This window comes from Athene noctua, chromosome 25, assembly GCF_965140245.1.
Source record: "Athene noctua chromosome 25, bAthNoc1.hap1.1, whole genome shotgun sequence".
Classification (NCBI taxonomy): Eukaryota; Metazoa; Chordata; class Aves; order Strigiformes; family Strigidae; genus Athene; species Athene noctua.
This window is the reverse complement of record NC_134061.1, coordinates 1,302,625-1,324,414: the sequence shown is the minus strand read 5'-3', so window position 1 is coordinate 1,324,414 and position 21,790 is coordinate 1,302,625. Positions and strand designations below refer to the sequence as shown.

Sequence of the window (21,790 nt, the reverse complement as noted above, 5' to 3'; positions counted from 1 at the left end):
CCGGCACAGCCCTGGCACAGCCTCTGCTCTCGTGGCTGCGCCGGCAGCTCCCCCCGGCCCACGCAACCGTATTTGTGTCTTGGAAATTTCACAGCTCGCCCCAGCGGGGGCTCTCGAGCCACGTGTTTTGTACTGTAGTTATTGCTGCAGCTGGGTGAGCCCCAGAGAAATACACGCTATTTTTTTATATGCAATAAAAATGGAAATAAACTCTATTTTTGCTCCAGAGGCCAGGCTCTGCCTTCCCTGCCTTCTCTTGCCTGCACGGGGGGGGGACGGGGTGTGGGGACACGGGGCCCGGGGGAACAGGCTCATTCGGGGCCGGCCTGTGGCTGCTGGCACCGGCTCAACGGTGCCCAGTTGTGGTGGAAACCAGCACCCCCGGCCCCCCCAGGGCCAGGAAGCAGCTGGGGGGGCGGGGGGGGGCTGCCCGGGGGTGGCAGCTTCCTCCCGCATCTGGCAGCGTCGCTTGGGCAAGAGCCGATTCCTAGAAAGCGCCGGGGCCCGCCTGTGCCGGCAGCGCCGAGCCGAGGGCGGCAGCTCAGGGCCACGGGGAGCAGCCCTGGCACCGGCACCGCACCCGGACCCGCCAGCTGCCGGGGGAGGACGGGAGGGGGGGGCTCACCCCCACCCTGGCAGCGCAGAGCACCCCGGCCCATGCCAGGAGGGCGAGCACACGTGTAATGAGTGCTCGGGGCTCTGCGGCAACGGACCCCACTAGGATGCTGAGCCCTCACCAGGGGCCCTGGGGTTGGGGGGGGCCCAGCCCTCCCTCTTCTGCTGCTGCCACAAGGGGAAGACCCGGGCATCTCCCCTGATGCCAGCAAGCGCCCGCAGGCGCCCCACGGCCTCTCCCCGCTCCCCCCTGGGTGTGTGGCCACCGCGGGCTCTCCCTGAGCTCCCAGACTTGCACCAGCCCCTTCCCCACCCACCGGTCCCGTGGTCACATCCCGTGCCCGCCGGCAGCCCCGCGCTGCGCTCGGCCCAGCCGCGGCAGCGACAGAGCCAAGCTCCGGCGGGTGCCAGGGGGGTCCCCATTCTGCCTCCCCCCATCTCCCAGCCCTGGGAAGGGGCAGGTGCGAGGCCAGAGCCCCGCTGCTGCCCCCCCCCCCGCCCCATCCCAAACCGTCGCTGCCATCCTGCCGCGGGGAAGCCGCTGCCCGGGCGTGTTTGGCCGCAGACGGGGCCTGTGGCGGCTCCCAGGAGAGCGACCGGCGAGAGCCATCGCTCCTTCCTCCCCCGGTTTATCTGCCCTTACAGGAAAGCCCTTCTCCCGCTCCAGCCCCTTCCTGGAAGGTGAAGCACCAGGCGCCAACGCCGAGAGCGGGGCTGTCACCGGCAAATATTGACAGACCGCCGGGTCCTGCTCTTTGCTCGGAGCTAACGGTAAAGAGCCGCCCCTGGGCGAGCGGGAGCGGCCCCCGGCCCGGGCAGAGGTGCCTGGGCAGGTCGGTGCCAGCTCAGTGCAGGACTCACGCCTGAGTCAGGCCCGGTTGGGAGCAGCACCGGTCACGGCACAGCATGGGGACCGAGCCCTCCGTGCCACGTGGGCCAGCCCCTGCCCGGTGCGTGCCAGCCCCTGCCCGGTGCCCGCCAGCCCGCGGCCGGCGCAGGGCCGGGCTCACGGGGGGACACTGGGGTTCGCGATGGCCAAGGAGCGGCCGTCACCCACAGCCACACCGAGCGCGGGGAGGGGTCTCTGCTGACCGCGTCGGGGTCTCTCCCTCCAGCGAAGCCCATGAGCCGCCGAGAGCTGAGATCAGTCCGGAGAGCGGGGGGGTCAGGCAGGGAGCAGGGGGGGTCAGGCAGGCCCCGAGTCACCATCCGGCCGCCTTTTCCCCAGCCGCCGTTGACCCAAACCCTGCGGCCCTGCTCCAGGGCCTCCCCGCGCTGCCTCTCCCCCAGCACTGGCTTCAGAGCCCCCCAGAAGAGGGGCTGTGAACCCCGGTAATGCCGAGGGGGGTAGGAGGCAGAGCCCAGCCCTGGGGATGCACCGGGGCACGCCGAGGGGAAGGCTGGTGTCCGGCGCCTCTTCCCCCTTTCTCGTGAGTCAAGCTGAAAACATAAATGGAAGGAGCAGAGGCGCAGGCGTCGCGGCCCTGCCACCCCCTCAGGGACAGGCTTTCGTGACACTTCCAGGCGGATTCAGCACCGAAGCAGCTGCCTGGGTGTCGGGACGGCCCCGCGGAGGCCGCGGTTACTCACTGGCCCCTGGGTGCCACGGCTCCCGGCCGGGGACGCGGGGTGAACTCATGCTCACGTGGAGGAATTTCCAACAAGAATTTGGAAGCGGCTCCTCCGCTCCACCCAGGCACGCAGGCACCCGCGCAGCCCATCGCCCTCCCGGGCTCCGTTTCCCTCCCCTGCCCAGCGCACGCCTTGGCCGCTTACTCTCCCCAAAATAAGGGTTTTGGGGAGCCCCAGGGCTGCAGTCAGGAAACCAAACAGAAATGAAGCAAAACCTGGTTCTACAAAAGCGCTGAATTATAGAAAAAAAAGCAGGGGGTTTGTCCGAGTCTCTGAAAGCCCAGCACGGGGCAGCAAGCCGAAGGAAACGGCCACCCGGGGAGAGCTGGGCTGAGCCTGCAGGGACGCAGAGGCTGTCCCAGTCATCCCAGTCCCAGCCCCGCGCCCAGGTTCTCCCGGATTTCCCGGGGGCTGCCCGGCCGCCCCCTCCTGCACGGCAGAAGGGAGGCGTCGCGCTCACAGCGCGGCGATGGCCTTGGCAGCGACACGGCGGCCCAGGGGCAGGCTGAGATCCGTGATGGCCAGGACAATTTTAGGACTGGACATGGTGGACACTTTCACCAGCTCCGAAACCTGCCCGGAGAGAGGAGAAACACAAGTGACCCACAGCGGCGCTGCAGAGAGGGGAGCCGGGCAGCGGGAACCCCTGGGCGTGCCTGTGCCGTGGGACCCGCGCCCCAGAGCACCCCACGAGCCGGGGGAAGGACGTGGTGGCCGCGGGACTCACCATGGTGAAGGGCATGAACTGGAGGATGCTGCCGCGGCTGCCCTGCTCCAGGCAGTCCACACACTCCTCCATGAACCACTGGACAAACTGGGTGTGGGGGCCAGCTGTCTTGGCCCCCAGGATGGAGGAGATGAGCAGGAAGAGGTTTGCTGTGGAGACAGAGAAATGTCAAAAGCCAGGCCGGTTCAGGGAGACTGGGGGGTGGCCTGAGGCTCCCGCAGAGGGGATGGGTTCCCCGCCCCGTGTCTCGGCACGGCCAGGCCTCGCCGCCGTTACCTAGCACCCTGTTCAGCGGGTCCCTCATGCTGACGGTGTGGAGCTGGGAGGCGGAGAGCGAGCTGCTCATCGAGCGATCTGTTGGGGAGGAGAACAGGCGTCAGGCTGCGGGGAGGCCACAACGGCCTCTTGGCCCTCTCGGCTGTGCCAGCGGGACCACCCTGGCCAGCCTGGGCCATTTGAGCTTGCCCAGCCCTTGGGCTCCAGGAGGGGCTTTGCCATGGGCTACTCCATGGCGTGGGAGAGGTTTGGACCAGTCCTTGGCACCCTCCGTACCCAAGTCAGCAGAGTCTGTGCTGCTCGGGCACACCAGAGACGGGCAGCAGGCACCCAGTTACCCTCAGTCACTGTCCCATCGGCCGGGGCATGGGCAGCCCTGGCAGGGGCACAGGGGGGACAGGCAGCCCTGGCAGGGGGTACAGACAGGGGCACAGGCCCACACATGCCCCAGGCATGACAGAGCCCAGCAGCCCGGGAAGGGCTCCACACGCTGCCACTGCTGCCCTTGGGGTGTGACACTTGGCTCTTGCACAAGCCAAGATTTATTGGAAGCGTGACCAAGTTTAATGGTATTTCCAAGGGGTAAGGATGAGTGAGACCGTGAGTGAATCTCCCCGCTCGGATTTAATTGCGGGAGTGACTCGTCCCTGACGCTCCGCGAGGGCACGAGCGTGTAACGCAATGTCACGATCCGCAGAGAAGGGCAGCGCTCGGCCGAGGCGGGGCGGAGCCAGCCAGATGTTCAACAGCTGCACAGCACCCCTCACACCTCGCTCTCGGGGTCCAATCCAGCTCCCAGCGCTGGAGCGTGTCCAACAGACACGCAGCAGATCTTGAGACAGAGCAAGGGGATTGATCTGACCCGAGCTGTGAAGCTCCCCTGGGTGCTCCTGAGGGAGAGGAACTCGGGTGTCTCCGGTCCGAGGGGACGGGAATCTCCCGGGAAGGCTCTTGTGCAGACCCCCACTGCTGCCAAAATCAGCGGGACCCACCTTGTGCTGCTCCCGAAGATGCTCACCAAAATAAGAAAACCCTCCCACACTTTTCTCATGGAATCACATGAGTTACGTGGCTGCTGCAGGAAGCAGCGTTTCCACATCGCTGCAACAAACAGCCCAAAAAAGTCCTGAGTGTCACTGGAAAGAGGTGGAAGTGCCTCAAAAGTTAAAAAAAGATAGTGAAATAAAGGGAAAACCCCGTATTTCAACAATAATGAAACCAACAAAAACCACAGGTCAATGGATGCGTTGAAAATTAATAAATAAAGAGTCACTTTGGATAAAGGCATCAGGAGAAACAATGACCAAGGAACATCCTGACTCACTGTCCAGGAGTCCAGACAATGTATGTGGGAGCCGTGACAGCACCCGCCGCGGCAGGGGGGCACGGACACCCCCCGGCACGTCCTGCCGGAGCTGTCGCAACACACGGCGCTGCGCTGCGGGGACACAGGGACGTGACTGCGGGGACTCATCGGCTCCGCTCGCTGCCTTAATAACATCAGGGGAATTTCAGGATTTAAGGCACAGACATCAGGAGCGTCACCTCCTGCCCCTCTGGCTGCGGCACATCGGCTCCTCGGCCCCACGCGGGCTGGCTGGGAGTGACAAGGCTCTAAGGACACTTCCCCGAGCCCCTCGTGCGTTGGGTGGCAACGTCAGGGAGGGAAGGTGTAACCTCATTGCCTTTCCTGAGTTGTTTTCATCAGAGAAGTGAAGAGCTTGACCTTTCCTAAGTGCAAAAGCTTCCAGGGTACCCCAGCAAAACACACTCGAGCGCTCTAAACCTTCCCCTGGCCAGCTTGGGAAGAGAAGCCTTTTTGTGCCAATACACATTTTACACCCAGAAAGGAGCAGTGAGGCAGGACGGTGCCTTCCCCAGGAGCTGCCCCCCCCCGTCCGCACTTACTGGGGCTGGAGAGGACGTTGGCGTCCTCCTCGTTGGAGCTGAGCAGGCGCATGAGCTTGGAGGGCTGCGTGTCGTCCAGCGGGAACAGGCTGATGTAATCCTGGGGGGGGAGCAGAGGGGGTTCAGCCCCACCAGCCCCTCTCTGAGGGGAGATCCTGGCGCCCCTCCCCGGGGCTGATGACCCACCCTAGGCTCTGGGCAGCCCCGATGGCTCAGGATGCTCAGCCCAGGCTGGCCACACACAGACCATCTCATTACATCCCCCCTTCCCCAGAAAAGAGAAGGGAAACCCACGTATTTTAGGGTCAAAGGACCTCAGGCAGCGCGAAGAGCCTGGGTAGAGGGTCTGGTCTCAGCTGCCCACCCCTCCCACAGGCATGGCCCACTCTCACGCACCGAAACCCCGCTCCACCCCGAACACACCTCAATGTCCTCCCGGTGCCTCTTCTTCTGCCTGGCAGACGCCTGGCCCTTGTTGTGGGAGGAGTAGGAGCTGAGGGCACACCAGACAGAGAGCCTGGGGACGGAGAAGGGACCTTGTGAGGTGCTGCTGGCCCACCCAGACGAGGGCGCGTGCGCAAGGGAAGACGGCAGAGCCCAGAGCGTGCGCTGGGGTGGGACACAGCAGGTCCCTCCTCGGCGAGAGGCAGCAGGGAACTCCCAGGACACCGGCACGGCTGCTCCTGCCGGCACTGTGCCAGGGCCAGAGTGGGAAGCAGGTGGCTGGGACCCCGCTACCATCCCAGAGCATCTCCCCATCTCCCCAGACAAGCCCACCCGCCCCCAAGGAGATGAGTTTGGGGACTTACTTGGCCAGAGCCTTCCCCGGCGGGTCCATGAGCGTGTGCCACTTGGAGGAGTCCGTCAGCAGGTTGGGCAGGATGTGGCCCAGCAGGGTCAGCGTCAGCTGCTGCATGTCCAGGCAGAAGATGGCATAAAGCAGCTCCACAGCCCGCAGCGTGTGCTCCTTCCGCGTCTCCTTCAGCAGCTCCTGCGAGGTGGAGGAACAGGGCTGAGGGAGGCACGGCCACAGCTGGGCTTTCCCCGCTCACCTCCAGCGCCTGGAACTGTCACAGCAGCCACCGCAGCCGCAGCCACGACTGCTGGGCACTGGGAGCACTGGGCCAGACCCCCAGTTCTATCCTCAGCACCCAGTCACGGTGCTGGGATTCGCAGCCACCTCCCTCCTTCCCCCCGTACCTTGACCAGGTTGTTGCAGAACCAGTAGACACCCCCCATGTGCAGCAGGGTGTCGAAGATGTGGATGGAGTGGCTGTCGACCCAGCCCTTCTCCAGCACCTTGGTGAACATGCTCGTGAGCACCTCCTTGATGGGCTTCTTGGGGGGCAGCAGGTTCCAGTAGGGAATGGTGTCCATGCCCGTGGAAGGGAACTTGATCTGCGTGGCCGTCTGCTGCAGCACGTCCGCGCACATGTGCTCCAGGATGGAGCTCATGATCACCACGCTGCGGCACAGAGACGCGGGCTCACCCCGGGAAGCGGAGGAAGGGCAGGAGAGGGCCCGGCCCGGGCCCGGCGCGCCGCAGCTCACCGCTCGTTGTAGAACTGCAGCGTGTTCTCGCCGTACAGGGGGGTGGCCAGTTGCCGGATCATCTGCAGGGACTTCTCCCGCTCATCCAGGCCCAGCATGCGGACGTGGGCCACCAGCCAGGCCACCGCACACACGGCCATGCTGCACACCTTCCCCTTGATGTTGTCCGTGATTTTCTAGGAGGGGAGATGGGAGTGGAGGTGGGTGAGCACGGACAGGCCGAGGCACCAGTTTTATCTCAGCACCAACCGCCCGGGGCTGCAGGGTCCAAGCCTTTCTCTCCTCCATGGGGAGAACCTGCCCCCCCTGCCAGCCCCACTGCCACCAGTGGGGAGATTTGGGGCAGAATTGAGGGGCTGGAACACCACTGGTTGCCCACCCATGTCATAAAGGAGCCAGTGAGCTCCAGAGTGGCTGCAGGAGCATTCAAGACAGGAGCAGAGGGGACCCCTGCTCTGCTCAAGCCTTGCCCCCCCCGCCCCCAGGACAGGGCACAGTGCCACTGCCCCTGCTCTGCCCCACGCCGTCCTCCCGACAGACCTGGATGGACTCAAAGGTGAGGACACTGTTCTCCCAGGCGTTGAGGATCTCCAGGATGGCGGCCGAGATGCTCAAACACGCCTCGTGCCACTTCATCTGCCTGCCAGGGAAGAGGCGGGGGGGTTCAGGCACTCGTGCAGAGCAACCGCGGGGCCAGGGAAGATGAGATGGGTGCTCCCCTCCCACCCTGCCCCTGCCTGGCGCGGTGTGGGCGCAGCTGAGCTCTTACACCAGCTTCATCTCGGAGGAGTTGTTGAGGAGGGCGACCAGGGACTCCACCTTGGTGGAGTCGGGGCGGAAGCAGGGGTGGTCGGGGTTGAGGATCTTCCCCTCCTCGGGCATGCAGGTCAGCATCCAGGTCTCGAAGAAGGGCACCTCGCCCGCCGGGCTCGACTCCGACAGGATCATCTGGAAGGGAACGGGGACAGGGTCTGCCACGCGGCCTGTCACCTGCACGGACCCTGCCGGGGACCCCCACCCAGAGGTCTGACCCCCACCCTGGGGTGCTCATGGCTGGCGGAACAGCGCCGCCCTGTGGTCTGTACAGAGAGGCAGGCACTGGTCAGCTCCCAGTAAGGCACTGGTTTCCAGTGTGTGGGCTGTGGTTTTCCCCCCACTCCCAGAAGACCCCTCGGGGGACCACGGCCCATCCAACAGCTTCCCCCGGGGAGACGCCAGGCCCGGACCAGCCCCGCGGGTGGCAGCGGGGTCACCACGTCTTGCCCGGAATGTGCCGCTTGTCCCCTGCCCCGCGCCGTGCCCGGTGTCCCCAGCACCGGCTGGCCGGGGGCTCCGCGGGGTCAGGGCACACTGCCCAGCTGGCAGCCAGCTGGGAGGGCTCTCAGGGTCGGGGGGGGGAACACACGAGCTGGGAATCCCGCACGTCGCTTCCTCCCTGCAGCCCGCCGTCACCCAGGGGATGCTATTTTGGTCAAGTAAGTTTTGCACATCTGTTCGGCAGCAGCTGGTCAGGAAAGTCGCTCTGGGCCGGACTTCGGGGGGGGGATGAGACCTCATCAGACACCCCCGGGCACGTCCGCTTCAAGCTGACTCCAGCCAAGACCCCCCCACCCCGTCAGCCTCTCGTTCCCTCTCAGCCTTCCCGGTGTTTCGGTATCGTTTCGCCTCCCAACACACACAGATGTCGAAACCTGGAAAATTTTCACGCAACCCAAACGCCGTTTCCTGAGCGGGGCTGCAAGTTCCTCCTCTGATGGGGGAGGGCTGATGCTCAGCCTGGCTGCACAGCCCCCACAACCCCACCCCAAGCCAGCCAGTGCCAAACCAGAGAGACAACACTGGGAAAAGGCTGGGGAGACGGGGAGGGGGGGGGCAGCGTTCGCACCGCTGCCACGGTCCCGTCCCGGGAGCCCAACCAAAGCCCTGGGGAAGGCCACAGCCACCCCCGCTCCCTCGCCTGGCACCGAGACACCGCGCAGGGACGGATTTTCTACCTGCACCAGGTGAAAGGCTTTACCCCAGGCCACGGCGGGGTGGCTGCAGGGACAGTGGGGACAGTGGCAGAGGCAGGGTGGCCACTAGAGGAGGCTGGCAGGCTGCGGCGCGGGGCTGCGCTCCCAATGTCACAGCCCTGTCCCCTGGAGGATGCTCACCTCGGAGCCGTAGGTTTGAGCCACATGGCACAGCATGAGGAAGGAGATGTCGAAGAGCAGGGCCCGAACCGAGGCTCCTTTGGCTGAGGGGGGAAAAAAAATTTAGATCCTGAGGATGTCCAGCCACAGCACAAGGAGGGAGGCAGGAGCCCTGTGAGCTTGGGGGCCAGGACCCCGCTTCCTCCAGGCAGCTTTTCTAACCCCCAAGTGCTTGTGTGTGAACGAGGGCTCCAGGGGACGTGCCAAGCACCTCCCTCCACCCCACCTCTCTCTGCCCGAGCCCCCAGAGCCGCTCTGGCCTCCCAGTCAGCAGCCCCAGCCCGTTCCTGGGCTCCCCCCACCCCGCTCCATGGAAGGTCAGAGCACTCAACGAGTTTCATCACACGCAGATGCCGTCAGAGTCCTTATCTCAGGCTCTGTGCTGACACATCACCCCTTCCAGGGAGGCAGAGCCGGCCCTGAGGGGCCCCGCGGGCTGGGCCGGGGAGAAGGGGCTTTTCCCCCGCAAGCAGGGAACACCCCGCGTTCAGGACGGACACGCATGTGCCACGCAGGAGCCTGGATCCCCACTGGCACCAGGCACGTGCCCCAGCGCCAGGCTCCCCGCCCGCAGCCCCCAGGCAGGCCCAGCAAAGCCGAGCTTGCTCTGGCGCCGCAGCCAGTCCCAGCTTAATCCAGCTGGGCCCCGCAGTGTCCCAGCACGCGGCGGCGGGGGGAGCACAGCCCGACCCACCCCACACACGGACACGCACGCACTTACAGCTTTCTCCGTTGGCGATGTGCTTGGTGAACTCGTTCAGCCTAGAGGGGAGCAGGGAGAGCCGCAGCGAAGCGTTACCATCGGTGAAACGGGCCCCTTCCCGCCCCCGAGACAGGCGGGGGCTGCCCCTTCCCCTGGAGCCCTCCTGCACCCCAGCCCAGCGCCCGGCTCCGTGCGGGGAGTGACGCGGGGCCCGGCTCCGACACCCTGCGGCACAGCAGGGCCGAGCTGCCTCCTCCCTCTGCCTCCGCTCCCCTGCAGCGAAACAGGTCCAGCAACGCTGCCTCTCCGCACACCCACTCAGCCCGGCCTCGGAGCGTCCCCTCGCCAGGGCCGGCCCTGCCCGGCGCTCTGGGAGCACGGCGGGGTCGGAGCTGCCTCAGGCTTCCCCCGCTGGAGGACTCACATCCCGCAGCCCCACGCGCGCCGGGGCCTGTGCTCGAACCAGGGCGCTGGCGTCGGGGGACTGAAAAGCAAGTGCCCTGGGTGCGGGGCTGGGCCGGTGCTCTCAGTCCTCTTAGTACCCTTAAACCAACCCGACTGGGATCCTCTGCCCCGCTGACGCAGAAGCAAAGGAGATGGGGTGCTGGGAGAGGGGGGGGCAGCTCCCCTGAGATCCCAGCCCTCCCCGGGGCTCTGCTGGATCCAGCGCTGCACAGACACTGGCCCAGATGCTCATCCAACCCTGCCTGGGGGAGAGTTTGGGGGGCTGCCCGCTCACCCCAGCCCTGCCAGACACCAGGGACAGCCTTGTCCAGGTGGACACTCACTTGATGAACTTCCGAGCAAAGGATTTCAGCTTGCCGGTCGCTGCTGCCGCTGCCAGCAGCAAGTCCAGGCTCTTCCCAGACAGCATGTGACCCAAGACCCCCAGCAAGCCCTCAGGGGACTTGGAGTGATCCGCATCCATGGTCTACAAAAAAAAAATAGAGGAGAAAAAAAAAAAAAAGTCAGGGAGAAGGGGTGCTGCAGAGCAGCGGCAACACTCCGGCCGCCGGGGCAGAGCTGACCTCGGTGAGCAGTGACCCGCAGGGCTCGGGGAGGGGGACGGAGCCCTCCCTGCCGCAGGCACCGCAGGGCCCGGTGCAGGGGAGAGCTGCAGCGCATGAGGGCAGCAGCACAACCAGCAGCAAAACATCCCCTGGTGCTCAGCAGCCGTGAGGCAACCAGTGACGTGGGGACGGGGGAGTCCCTGGGAACTGGGGGAGGTGGACGCAGGACGTGGCTGAGTGGGACGGGCAGAGCTGGCTGGGCTGGGGCTGCTGGCACTGATTACAGGCCGCAGGACGGCTCCTCTGTCTTCCCGGGGAACAGGAGGGGAGCTCCCGGTCCCCACGGCACAGCGGCCAGGCTGGGAGTGATCCCTCCACTCCTCCACCCCCATGCAGGGGAGGTCAAGCACCCCCCACCTGCCCCGGCTGCCTGGTGAGACTGGTGCTGCTGGAAACAGGCGCTGGGGCTGAGCCCCCCTTGCGCAGCACGGACGCAGGAGGGGACTCACCTTCAGGATGTTGGTGACAGTCGGCTCGGCCCTCAGGATGAGCCCCGGGTTTGGCTGGATGTTGGCATTCTCTGCCGATTTCAAGCAGGGCGCGTGCTTTCTGTCCTCCGTCCTGGGGGAGCCCCGAAGAGGAGCCAGTGAGCGGGAATCCATCACCCTGCCTCACCCCTGCCCACACTCCGTCACCTCCCACCCACCCCCACCATCGGCACCCCCCGAGGGAAGGCCACCACCAGCTGCCACTGTGAGAGGACAGACTTTGTACTCAGTCTGTCACCAAAAGCAAAGCCTCATCCCTCCAGGCCACGGTGTCCTGGCTGCAGGACATCACAGCTGGTCCTTTATGCTCCCCCCCCGCAGAAGGACAGCGGGATGAGGTGCCAACCCCGCTCAGTTTCCCAGACTTTTGAGGGGGCTGTACCGTTTGTCGGTCAGGTTAGTCATGTTGGCCTCTGAAAGCAGCCCCTGCTTGCCACACTCCTGCAGGAGCAGACTCATGCAGTCGCAGCTGGAAGAGAGAGGAAAGCACTAGCCCAAGGGCCACTGTTTCTGTGCCACAGGGCAGGGGGGACTCCTGGGTAGCCCTCCCGGCCCCGCTCCCACCCCCCTGAGGATGCTGCAGGGCCAAAAGCAGCTCCAGAGAGCACAAAGCATCCCCAACCCGCCCACCAGCTTGCAGACACTCGCTGCCTTGCTCCTTCGGCAGCATCAGGTCCTCAGGAAGAAGGAACTGGATCAGAAATTTAAAGACCCTTGCCAGGAGCTGCCCTGGCCACCCTAAGGGCAGCTCCCCTCAGAGAGGATGGGGTGGTTGTGGCCACAGGCTCCCAGTGCTGGTGGTCAGGCCCGGGCAGGGCGAGCGCTCACTTGCATCGCTGATCTGCTTTGTCGAGCAGCGGGGTCAGCTTCAGCAGGAACTCGAAGGCACAGTTCACATCCTCGGTGAAGTCCTGCCGTGCACAAAGCCAGGCACTCAGTTCGGAGCACGGCCAACACCAGCCCAGGTTCCCCTCCCACGCTGCCCTGTCCGCTGGAGGAAGGTTGTCGGGACACGGACGGTTTCCTACCCCGGCCACCCCCACGCAGCTCTGGCCAGGCACCAGCACCATCGTAACAAACACATCGACGGCCCTCAAGACTCACCTTCTCCCCTTGGGGATACTTCTTGAGTTTAACCAGAACCTGGGGGATCTGGAAGACACAGAGCGTGGACGTGACCGACCCAGGCAGAGCCGGATCTGCAGTCAGGACCTCCCAGCAACACGGGCAGCAAGGGCCGGGCCCACACGAAACACACCCGCAAGCAGCTGCGCTCCCAGCCCAGGGAAAAGACCATTTCTGAGGCAGCCTGTGCGCCCTGGGGACTTTTGTGTCCCTGTCTCCCCTCTGCACCGTCCTTCCACAGCCCAGGGAGCCCCAGGGCACGGCCACCTCTCGCCAGCCAGGCAGGGGATGAGGTTGCGGAGGAGCCAGAGCATGTGTCAGGCCTGAAACTACCCGCAGATCCCTTTTGTCTGGTACAAAGAAGGGAGGTGAAGCAGACTGCCCCGGGGCTGCCCACCGCAGAGCTCTGGGAGCACAGGCCCCGCGGCTGCTGTGGCATCCTTCAAAGGCCACGATTTCCCCCACAACATCCCAGGAAAGTCACTCGGCAAATCAAAGTAGGGTTGGGCTGAAGAGAGGCCCTGGACAGCTCAGCGGGTCGCCGTGGGCTCAGCCAGGGCGTGGGGGGACCCTGAGGGGCCACGCTGAGAGAGAGGAGAACTAATTGCTCTGCCAGGGTTCAGGGCTCGGCAGGGGCCGGGTGTGTGGGGAGAAGCAGCTGCAGGCAGGCCCGGGGCTGGGCCCTACCTTCAGGAAGGTGAAGGCTGTCCACTTCAGCTCCTCCGTGCCCTCCGGGGACTCGATGAGACCCACTAAACAGGCCTTCCAGATCTCCAGCACGAAGAGCGGGGAGGGAATGTGCTGCGGGGTACACAGATAAACCCCTCCAAGTGCTGGACACGTAATAAAGCGCCTCCCCCAACCTCAGCCAAACCCGGAGCCCCCCATGAAAGTGCTGATGGGCTCCCGCTGCTCCCCACCTGTACCCTTGGGCCAGGATCAGCACGGGGAGGTACAGAGCCCAGAGCTGCTCGAGGCCCCGGTCCCACAGCCCCAGGTCACCCTGAGCAGGAGAACAAGATGCCACTTTCAGTACCTGCATCCTCTTCACCATCATCAGCTGCTCCACCAGCGGCTGGGTGTCTCCCGTGAGGTTCATGGTCCCCTCCAGCAGCACCACGGCGTGCACGGTGGGGAAGCCGGTCTTGTTCAGCTGCTCCGAGTGCACCGAGAGCATGGTGGGGATGCTGGGCGGGAGACAAGAGCACAGGGTCGCTGGAGCTTTGCAGGGAGGGATCCTTGCTCCTCCTGGCCCATTTTCCTTTCCCGGCCAAGCCCCTGACCTTCGCTGCCCTGCGTCTCTCTGGGGCAGGACAGCCTGTACCTCCCGTGCCCTGCAGAAGAGCCCTCAGGCGCAGCCGCGGCCCCGGGAGCAGGGACGGCAGCTCTGGTGTGGCCAGAGCATCTGAGGGACGGCGAGAGGCCTCAGGGTCACCCGAGGAACGAGCCCCGGGTAAGACTCCTTCGCAGCAAGTCACCACTAGCCCCATCCCCGCTCCTACCCCAGGGCCTCTCGCCAGCCCCAGCCCGGTGCCGGGGTCCGAGCCGGGAAGGGGCAGTAAAGCAGAGAGCCAGCATGGAGGGAGGCAGGAGGCTCTCAGCCCCCGGCGCAGGGCTCAGAGCCATTTTACCCTCCGAGCCCACAGAGAGGGCAGCACAAAGCTACCTCTTGATGAGGGAGACGCAGTTGTCAGCCTGGCTTCGCAGTGGGGAGTTGCTGAGGCTGTTCAGGTTCTCCCCCAACTTGAGGAGGGACTGCTCCACGGTGCTCCAGGACGCTGGGGAGGGAGAGCAGGCACTCGCGGGGGGGGACAGTGACAGGCTGAGGAGCCAGGCAGGCCGGCTCCAAGGCCCACCCCAGCGCAGAGCCCTGTCAAGGCCGGGGCTCCTCGCCGGGCCCCGCGGTGAGCAGAAGTGAGTGCACCTCTGCGACCCCGAGGCGAGGGTCTGCGTGCCACCCAGCAGCTCCCGCTTCGGGCTCGGCCTGGCACAGCCTCTCGGCCAGACACAGGCACAGGCCGAAGGTGCCGAGCCATGCCAGGCACGCTGGCGCAGCGCAGGACCCGCCGCACGCCCGGGAACGGCTCACGCAGCCTTCCCATTAATTCTGCTCCTCTTCCAAGGGCAGCACGAGGGGAGGGGGCAGAGGGTGGCACGGAGCCAGGGAGGAGACGGTTACAGCAACAGGGCTGGAAGATGGATGGGCCTGGAGCTGCAGGGACAATGCGGCAGGAGCGGGGCAGGGGGAAGGGAGAGGTGGCACTGACAGCTCCCCAGGGCCGGCGGCGACTGGGAGGAAGCCGTGGCAGCGGCCGCGGGCGGGCGGGGCAGGGCAGGGGCACGGGCACCAACATACACGTCTCCTCCAGCTTCGCGATGTGGATCAGGGCACGGTTCTTGGTGCTGCTGAGCATCTTCTCCAGCCGCTCCAGACACATCTTCAGCTGGCTCTCGGCTGCCGCCTGCTCCAGCGTCTCCTTCACCTTCTCGGTGTAGAAGGCCGCGCAGCGCAGGAGCCAGTTGAGGGCACTCATCAGCGCCCGGCAGAGGCTGATGCACTCCTCTGCTTTGCCGTGGCAGCTGGGACAGGGAGAGAAACGGGACCGTGCTCACCTGCTGCCCCCAGGGAAACTGAGGCAGGGGAACAGGGCAGGCTGGGCAATCCAAACCCACGTCCCCTGCTCGCAGCCCAGCCTGCCCGCGGCTCCCGACCTGCTCAGCCCACGAGCATCCCCACTGTGCCTGGGGAAATAACGTCTCTCCCAGCGCAGCCTCCTCTCTGGCCACTCTACTCCAGGGAAACTTTCCAAGCCTCTAATCAAATTATCTCACGAAGAGAGGCTCAGCATCGATCAATGTGCTGTGAGAGGTGAACGCTTTCCCCTCCTGATGCACAAATCATTGGGGCCAGAAGTTTTGATCAAATTAAGCAGAGGATCAGATTAGGCAGGGACTGGATTAAGTGGCCGGCTCTGCAGTTGGCCAGCAACAGCTCCTCGTCAACATCTGTGACTGATGCATATTCATTGCTGCTGCTTCATTTCATGTAATTGAAGAGCTGCTACCTTCAGCTTTCCTCCTCCTCCTCCTCCCGCTGCCCCCTGCCACGTGCTCTCTGCTCCGGCCTCCCAGAAGAGGCTGTCAGGGGTTAACAGGAAGATTTTTGAGCTTTCTAAAAAAGTTTTTGTGGCCTGAATTGTCTGGACTCCCCTGGGTCCTGCAACACCAGCGGAAGAGCACGAAGCAAAACAAGGCAGCTGCCTGGAGCAGCGAGGCAGGACTGCGAGCACTGGCAGACGGGGACACGTCGCCGGGGCCCTGGGAAGATGCAGAGGCCACAAAAGAGACACAAAAATGCTCTGAGGGGACAGACACCCTCAGGTCACAGGGCTTATACCCACCCCATCTACCTGAGCTGGGCAGGAATACCCAGTGGAGACGTTTAGCCCAGAGTAGGTGGGTTTTTTTGCAGCTTCCCACAAAGCTGGTGGGGTTTTGGACTCCCACGGCTCTGCCCACGCTGACACTGGTGGAACAGCCCAGCCCGGGGCAGCAACGGCCACAGAGCTGGGGGGGGAAACCTGCCTCCCTCTGCCAGGGCGAGCGTGCCGGGGCTCAGCCAGGCCCCACCAGCTCCTGAAACCACCCACAGCAGAGCCTGGGGCTGAGGCAGCGGGGCTGGAAGGGCCACACTGTACCTGAGGCGGTCGCAGAACATGTCCATGATCTCCAAGAGCGACTGGACACACAGGTCCCGGGAGAAGTCATCGAACTAGAGCAGGGGAACAAGGAGGGATTTCAAATGGGGGCTGCCGGGCTCCAGCAGCTCTGAAAATAAACTCAACCCCTTCCTCCACGGGCTGGGCTGGGCGCTGCCAGCCGCAGGACGCTCGCCCTGGCAGCTGCCCAGCAGCCACTTGAATGAGAACTAGGTCAGGGCTGTCCGACGGCTGGGTCGTGCCCTCCCGGGGTTGCGGGAGGCAACCGGGCCACGGCAGCGGGGACGAGGCTGGGTTTGCTCAGCAGCCTCCCCGAGACAGCGGCGGGGGCCTGAGCTCCGCTCCCCGCCGGCTGCCTCGACGCGGCGGTGGCTCGGTGCCAGCCCCAACCCCGGCTCGGCGGGGCTGGCAGAGCACACGCCAACAGCCCGGCTGGCCGCGGGGCCAGGAGGACGGTGGGCACAGAAGTGTGGCTCCCTGCCTCCTCGCAGAGCAGATGGGGCCACCCCGCCGGGCCGGAGCTAGCCCGCAGGTCTGCTCTCGGCCCACGCTGATCTGAAGGAGGAAGGCTCAGCTCTCAAGGTCAGCTCTCTGCCTGCCCTGCCGGAACGGGCAGCGACGTGCGACGGGGGGAACGACGACAAGCCCGCGCCGTTCGGAGCAGAGCTGGTGCTGTGCCTCGGAGTCAGCCGGCTGCACGCTGGCTCTACCCTCCCCTGGGAGCGCACCCACCGCCCCGGATCGGTGCTGAGCCCCGCTGGAGGGGTCCCCACCCTCGCCAGGGCCTTGCGGCACGTTTAGGGCTCAGCTCCGAGCCCAGCCGGCAGCACCCCAAAACAACATCGGCATCGCGTGAGCACCAGCGCCTTTCTCCTCCCATCCCCCAATAACCACAAGGTGGGAAGAAAGAAATTAATCTTCCTTAAATTATTTTCAGATCAGAAGTCACCCTGACAAGGCTGGTGCCCGGGGAGGTTGAGGGGCCCGACGCAGCCTGCCGGGGGGTGTTACTCCCCACGGAGCAGCCCCAAACGCTGAGCAGCGGGGGCCACGGAGGGCTCACCCTCAGCAAAGCGGCGCGGGGATGCTGAGCTCCTGCGGGAAGCCGGCCGAGCGGGGCGGGTGGCCGCAGCCCCGTGGCTGGGTGCTGGCCACCTCCCCAGTGAACGGCGTTGCTTTCCCAGCGCCAGCTCCGGATCCCCACAGCGCTGCCAGCGCTGCCGGCCGCAGAGGGATGTGGTTTCCAGCAGCTGAGGCGTGGTTTACACGCAGGGCGCTGCGGGGCAGGAGCCTGCCAGGCCCCACACGACGGAGGGACGAGGCTTTCACACCCACGGCCGTCCCCAAAACCAGAGCAGGGCCCGCCAGGCGCGGCGGCAGCTTGTCCCCGGGGGGACACGGACGGGCGCGGGCACTAATCTGCCCTGTCTGACCGCTGCTGACTCAGCAGAGGATGGCGTTTTCCACTTGACCTATATTTGGTGAGAGTTGTGGGGAGGCAAATGGACACGTGGGTCATAAATAAAGAGAAAAACCTCAGACAGCACCTGTCAAGAGCCGTACCTTGCTGATGGCCGTCAGGACCGTGGAATAAGACACCATCTACAAACAAAACACAAAAGCAAAGTGAAGCCGGCGCGGCGGCACGTTAGCGGGCGGCGTTTGCCAGCGCAGCGCTCGTTGCCGAGGAACGGCAAGGTCAGGGCACGGCCCCGCTGCCTGTCACCGCAGACGGGGCTGAGGCGCTGACCCGGCACAAATCCAAACAGACATTTTTAGGTGATCGCTGATTCGTTTCACACAAACTTTGGGCGATATTAAAACGCGGCGCTGAGAAAGCGCAGAGCTCGCGGCAAGCGCGGGGGCTCACGCAGGGCCAGGATTTCCACCCCCCGCGCAGCCGGGCGATGGGCAGAAGTTATTTACAGAAACACCCCCGCCCCGGGCATGCACCCAGCCCTCCACCGCCCGCCCAAGCCCTGGGGAGGTGCAGGGGGGAGATTCGGGGTGTCTGCCCAGCACTGACTCCGCACCCCGGGTTCTCTGCCCAGCTGCTAATTGGGGCTGCGAGGCGGCAGCCGCAGCGCCCGCAGCGCGAGGCGGGAGCGTCGTTACCTGGGAGCTGATAGCGTATTTCAGGTAGGACAAGATGAGTGGGTTCGGTGACGGCCCGATCATGGCCTGCTCGAGGAGAGCCTCTGCAAGCAAAGGAGAAGGGCCGGGAGGTCCCAGGTCAGCGCGGACACTCGCCCGCTCTGCCCTCGCCCCACAGGGGAGGTGGCAAAGACAAATTGCGCTAACCACAGCGACTCTGCTCCGCTCTTCCCCGAAATTAACTGAATCCCACAACTTTCTAATCCCCAACGGCAAAAGCCGGTAAATAATTCAGGCAGCGCAAGCAGCCTCCTGCTAACTCAGCTCTCCCCGGGCACCCTGGCCCCAAAACAACGCCTGCCGCTCTCCAAACACGTTCCCCTCCCTCCCACGTCCTGCCCAGGAGGCTCTCGAAGCCTCCGCCGAGTGATTTTTTGCTCCGGCACCTGGGGCCAAACTCCGGGCTGACAGTCCCTCTCAGCTGGGCCCAGCCCTGCACGTCTGGCCCTCCCTGCCACCGGCTGCCTGCCAGCACCGGCCCGCGGACGCTGGAGGGGCTCTGCCCGTCCTATCTGCTCAGTCAAGCCTTTAATTGACCATTTGAACTATGGCAGAGAGCAGGAGCCACCTCCCGAAAGCAGGCCCCGGGCTGCGGCACGGCCTGGAAGTAGGTCAACGCGCCCAGATGTAAGAGGGGGGCAGCAGCCGTTTGGGAAATCGTCGCCCCAGAGAGGAGGAGGAGCAGCAGCCGTCGCCGGATCCCGACCGCGCGAGCGGGAGACTCCCCAGGTCTCGCTCGAAGGCTGAAGCCTCGGCCAAAAGCGTCTCAACTCGAGGACAGAAGGCTAATGGCAGCCTTCCCCTCCCCATCTAATCAGGGAGCGTCAAGGCGAGCCAGCCACACGCTGTTACCCACTGCAGGCGTGTCAGCATAGATTTGCTGGGCACCGCCGTGATCCGGGCAGCCCGTGCCAGCTTCTCCTCCTTTGTAGTTTAAATCTGGAAGGCACGAGCTCAGGGAAAGGACGGCTCAAGGGCTGTGGCGAGGGAGGCAGCGGCTGTTACAGGCGTCGGGGCCTGGGGAAGAGCCTCCCTGCGTTCCCGCGGCGGCAGCGGGGTCAGCGTCCTCCTTTTCAAGCTCCTTTTCGCAGCGAGGGAAAAAGGGACCCGGCTCCCTCCTTGCAGGGGGGCTGCCCCCCAGCGAAGCCCAGGGCTAACGAGCCTTCCCCTGGCTCAGAGCTGGCCAGGAGAAACCCGTTTCTGCAGAAATCGGGGAGACGGATTATCTCCGGCCCTAATTTCAGGGATAGGCAGACGGGCCTGTGCCAAGCTCGGCCATCGCTGCCTCAGCGAGCGCAGGAGGAGCCGGCCCCGTCGGGCTGGGGATGGGCACCAGGGAGCCCCGGGGACCAGCTGGCCGGCGGCAGGGCTGGCCCCCGAGCCAACCGCCCCCCCTCCCACAAGCAAATCTGTCACCCCACCGCCACTGCCAGGCCCCACAGCTCGGCTCCTCCAGCCCCACATCAGCCGGGCACATCCACAGGCCGACCCCACCGCGGGCCGCAGCGGGACGGGCACAAACCCGGCTCAGCGGCGAGGACGCGGCTTGACAAAACCCACCACCGCGGGCCAGACGCTGCCAGAAAAAACACCGGTAGGACGGAGGGAGGAAAAAAAGACCCTCTGGGGAAAGGTACCCCCTTCGGCGGGGCGAGGAGCGCGGCTGCCTGCGCCGGGGCTATTTCCCTTTAAACTCCCCCCCGGTGCGGCAATCCTCGAGCAGAACTCGTGTTTATTTATCCAGGGCTTGCAAACACACGCTTGCTGCACAGGAAAAAAAAAAAAAAAAAAACACCAAAAAAAAAGAACACAACCTAGCAACAAGTTTCTATAATTGGCATAAAAGCCTGGCAAATCTTTAAACCGTGGAGCTCAGCAGGTACCAGCGCTTGGCAGGATTTGTGTCAAACGCCCTTGAATAGGGACCGGGGAAAAAAAAAACAAAAAAAACCTCGAAGAACCGGGGGTGGGAAGCGGCCCCCCCGACCCGAGCCGCCGCAGCCGGTGAGGGAAACTGAGGCAGCAAGCGGCGGCGCGCGAAGGCAGAACTCTGAGCTTAAGCATCCCACCAAGCCATGCTTAGGCTGAGCTTAACCGCGAGTCCATCTCTAAGGTAATAAAATACCCCTGGGGAGCAACAAAACGAGTAGTACAACCCCCCCACACACACACATACAAGTCCCCACACCTGCCAGGTTGAGGATGTCCCAGGTGGCCCCTCGGGGGAAAAAGCGTTTCATGTTGATAGCCCACTGGTAGTCACTCCAGCGTTCTCTCCAGGCCTGCAGGATGGCCTGCTTCAGGTTCACCACCTTCATGGCCGTGCCTGAGGGGGGGGGCGTTTAGAGGGTTTGTGTGTGTCCCCCACCCACCCAAGCCGTCCCGAGCGGCCCGGAGGCTCCTGAGGGAAGGGGGAGGCCGCGACCGCGGCCTCCCCCTTCCCTCAGGAGCCTCCGGGCCGCTCGGGACGGGTCCGAAGCCTTTTTTGTGGGTCCCCGTCCCCCCCCCGCAGCCATCCCTCACCTTCACCCGGCCCCGCTAAGACCGGCGAACGCTTCCTTCAACGCCTGGGCACCGCCATGTTGGCACCTGGCAGCAAACAGGGCGCTGATTGGACGGCGGAGCGCGGGGCATGCTGGGAGGTGGAGTTTGGGGGGGAATGGAGGGAAGTGGAGGGGGGGGGTGTGGTGAGGTGGGGGTGTGCGAAGGGGAGAGGGTGTGAAGGAACGGGGGGTGGGAAAAATGGGGGTGCAAAGATCTGGGAGTGCAAGAAGGGTGGGTGCAAGGCACGGGGGTGTAAATCGGGGTGCAAAGATCTGGGGGTGCAAGCAAGGAGGGTGCAAAGGCACGAGGGTGCAAGTGACTGGGTGTGCAAAGATCTGGGGGTGCAAAGCAGGAAGCGTGCGAGGCACGGGGGTGTAAATGATGGTGTGCAAAGATATGGGGGTGTAAGAAGTGTGGGTGCAAAAACGTGGGTGTGCAAAGATCTGGGGGTGCAAGCAGGGAGTGTGCAAGGCACGGGGGTGTAAATGGGTGTGCAAAGATCTGGGGTGCAAGCAGAGAGGGTGCAAAGGCACGAGGGTGCAAGTGACTGGGTGTGCAAAGATCTGGGGGTGCAAAGCAGGGAGCGTGCAAGGCACGGGGTGTAAATGGGGGTGCAAATATCTGGGGGTGCAAGAAGGGTGGGTGCAAAAACGTGGGTGTGCAAAGATCTGGGGGTGCAAGCAAGGAGGGTGCAAAGGCACGAGGGTGCAAGTGACTGGGTGTGCAAAGATCTGGGGGTGCAAAGCAGGGAGCGTGCAAGGCACGGGGTGTAAATGGGGGTGCAAATATCTGGGGGTGCAAGAAGGGTGGGTGCAAAAACGTGGGTGTGCAAAGATCTGGGGGTGCAAGCAAGGAGGGTGCAAAGGCACGAGGGTGCAAGTGACTGGGTGTGCAAAGATCTGGGGGTGCAAAGCAGGGAGCGTGCGAGGCACGGGGGTGTAAATGGGGGTGCAAAGATATGGGTGTGCAAGAAGTGTGGGTGCAAAAACGTGGGTGTGCAAAGATCTGGGGGTGCAAGCAAGGAGGGTGCAAAGGCACGAGGGTGCAAGTGACTGGGTGTGCAAAGATCTGGGGGTGCAAAGTAGG

The 21,790-nt window shown here is 64.5% G+C and overlaps 1 protein-coding gene and 1 non-coding gene across 2 annotated transcripts; both read right to left on the bottom strand.

Moving 5' to 3' along the window:
* Positions 1 to 2,473: 2,473 nt before the first annotated feature.
* On the bottom strand, positions 2,474 to 20,754 carry MED24 (mediator complex subunit 24). The gene is made up of 26 exons (XM_074926602.1): positions 20,684 to 20,754; positions 20,349 to 20,486; positions 18,122 to 18,204; positions 17,570 to 17,608; positions 15,986 to 16,059; positions 14,644 to 14,867; positions 13,954 to 14,065; positions 13,324 to 13,474; positions 12,975 to 13,088; positions 12,267 to 12,314; positions 11,991 to 12,073; positions 11,545 to 11,631; positions 11,124 to 11,235; positions 10,393 to 10,535; positions 9,623 to 9,663; positions 8,863 to 8,945; positions 7,479 to 7,657; positions 7,250 to 7,349; positions 6,710 to 6,885; positions 6,359 to 6,623; positions 5,968 to 6,149; positions 5,582 to 5,675; positions 5,159 to 5,258; positions 3,251 to 3,328; positions 2,975 to 3,123; positions 2,474 to 2,820 (listed from the first exon to the last, which is right to left on the bottom strand). The coding sequence occupies exons 2-26, from the start codon at positions 20,476 to 20,478 to the stop codon at positions 2,704 to 2,706; spliced, it is 2,964 nt and encodes a 987-aa protein (XP_074782703.1). The 5' UTR covers positions 20,479 to 20,486; positions 20,684 to 20,754; the 3' UTR covers positions 2,474 to 2,703.
* Positions 9,204 to 9,311, bottom strand: LOC141970555 (small nucleolar RNA SNORD124). Its single transcript, XR_012635203.1, has one exon. It is a non-coding gene; the product is annotated as a small nucleolar RNA SNORD124 (small nucleolar RNA).
* Positions 20,755 to 21,790: the final 1,036 nt, after the last annotated feature.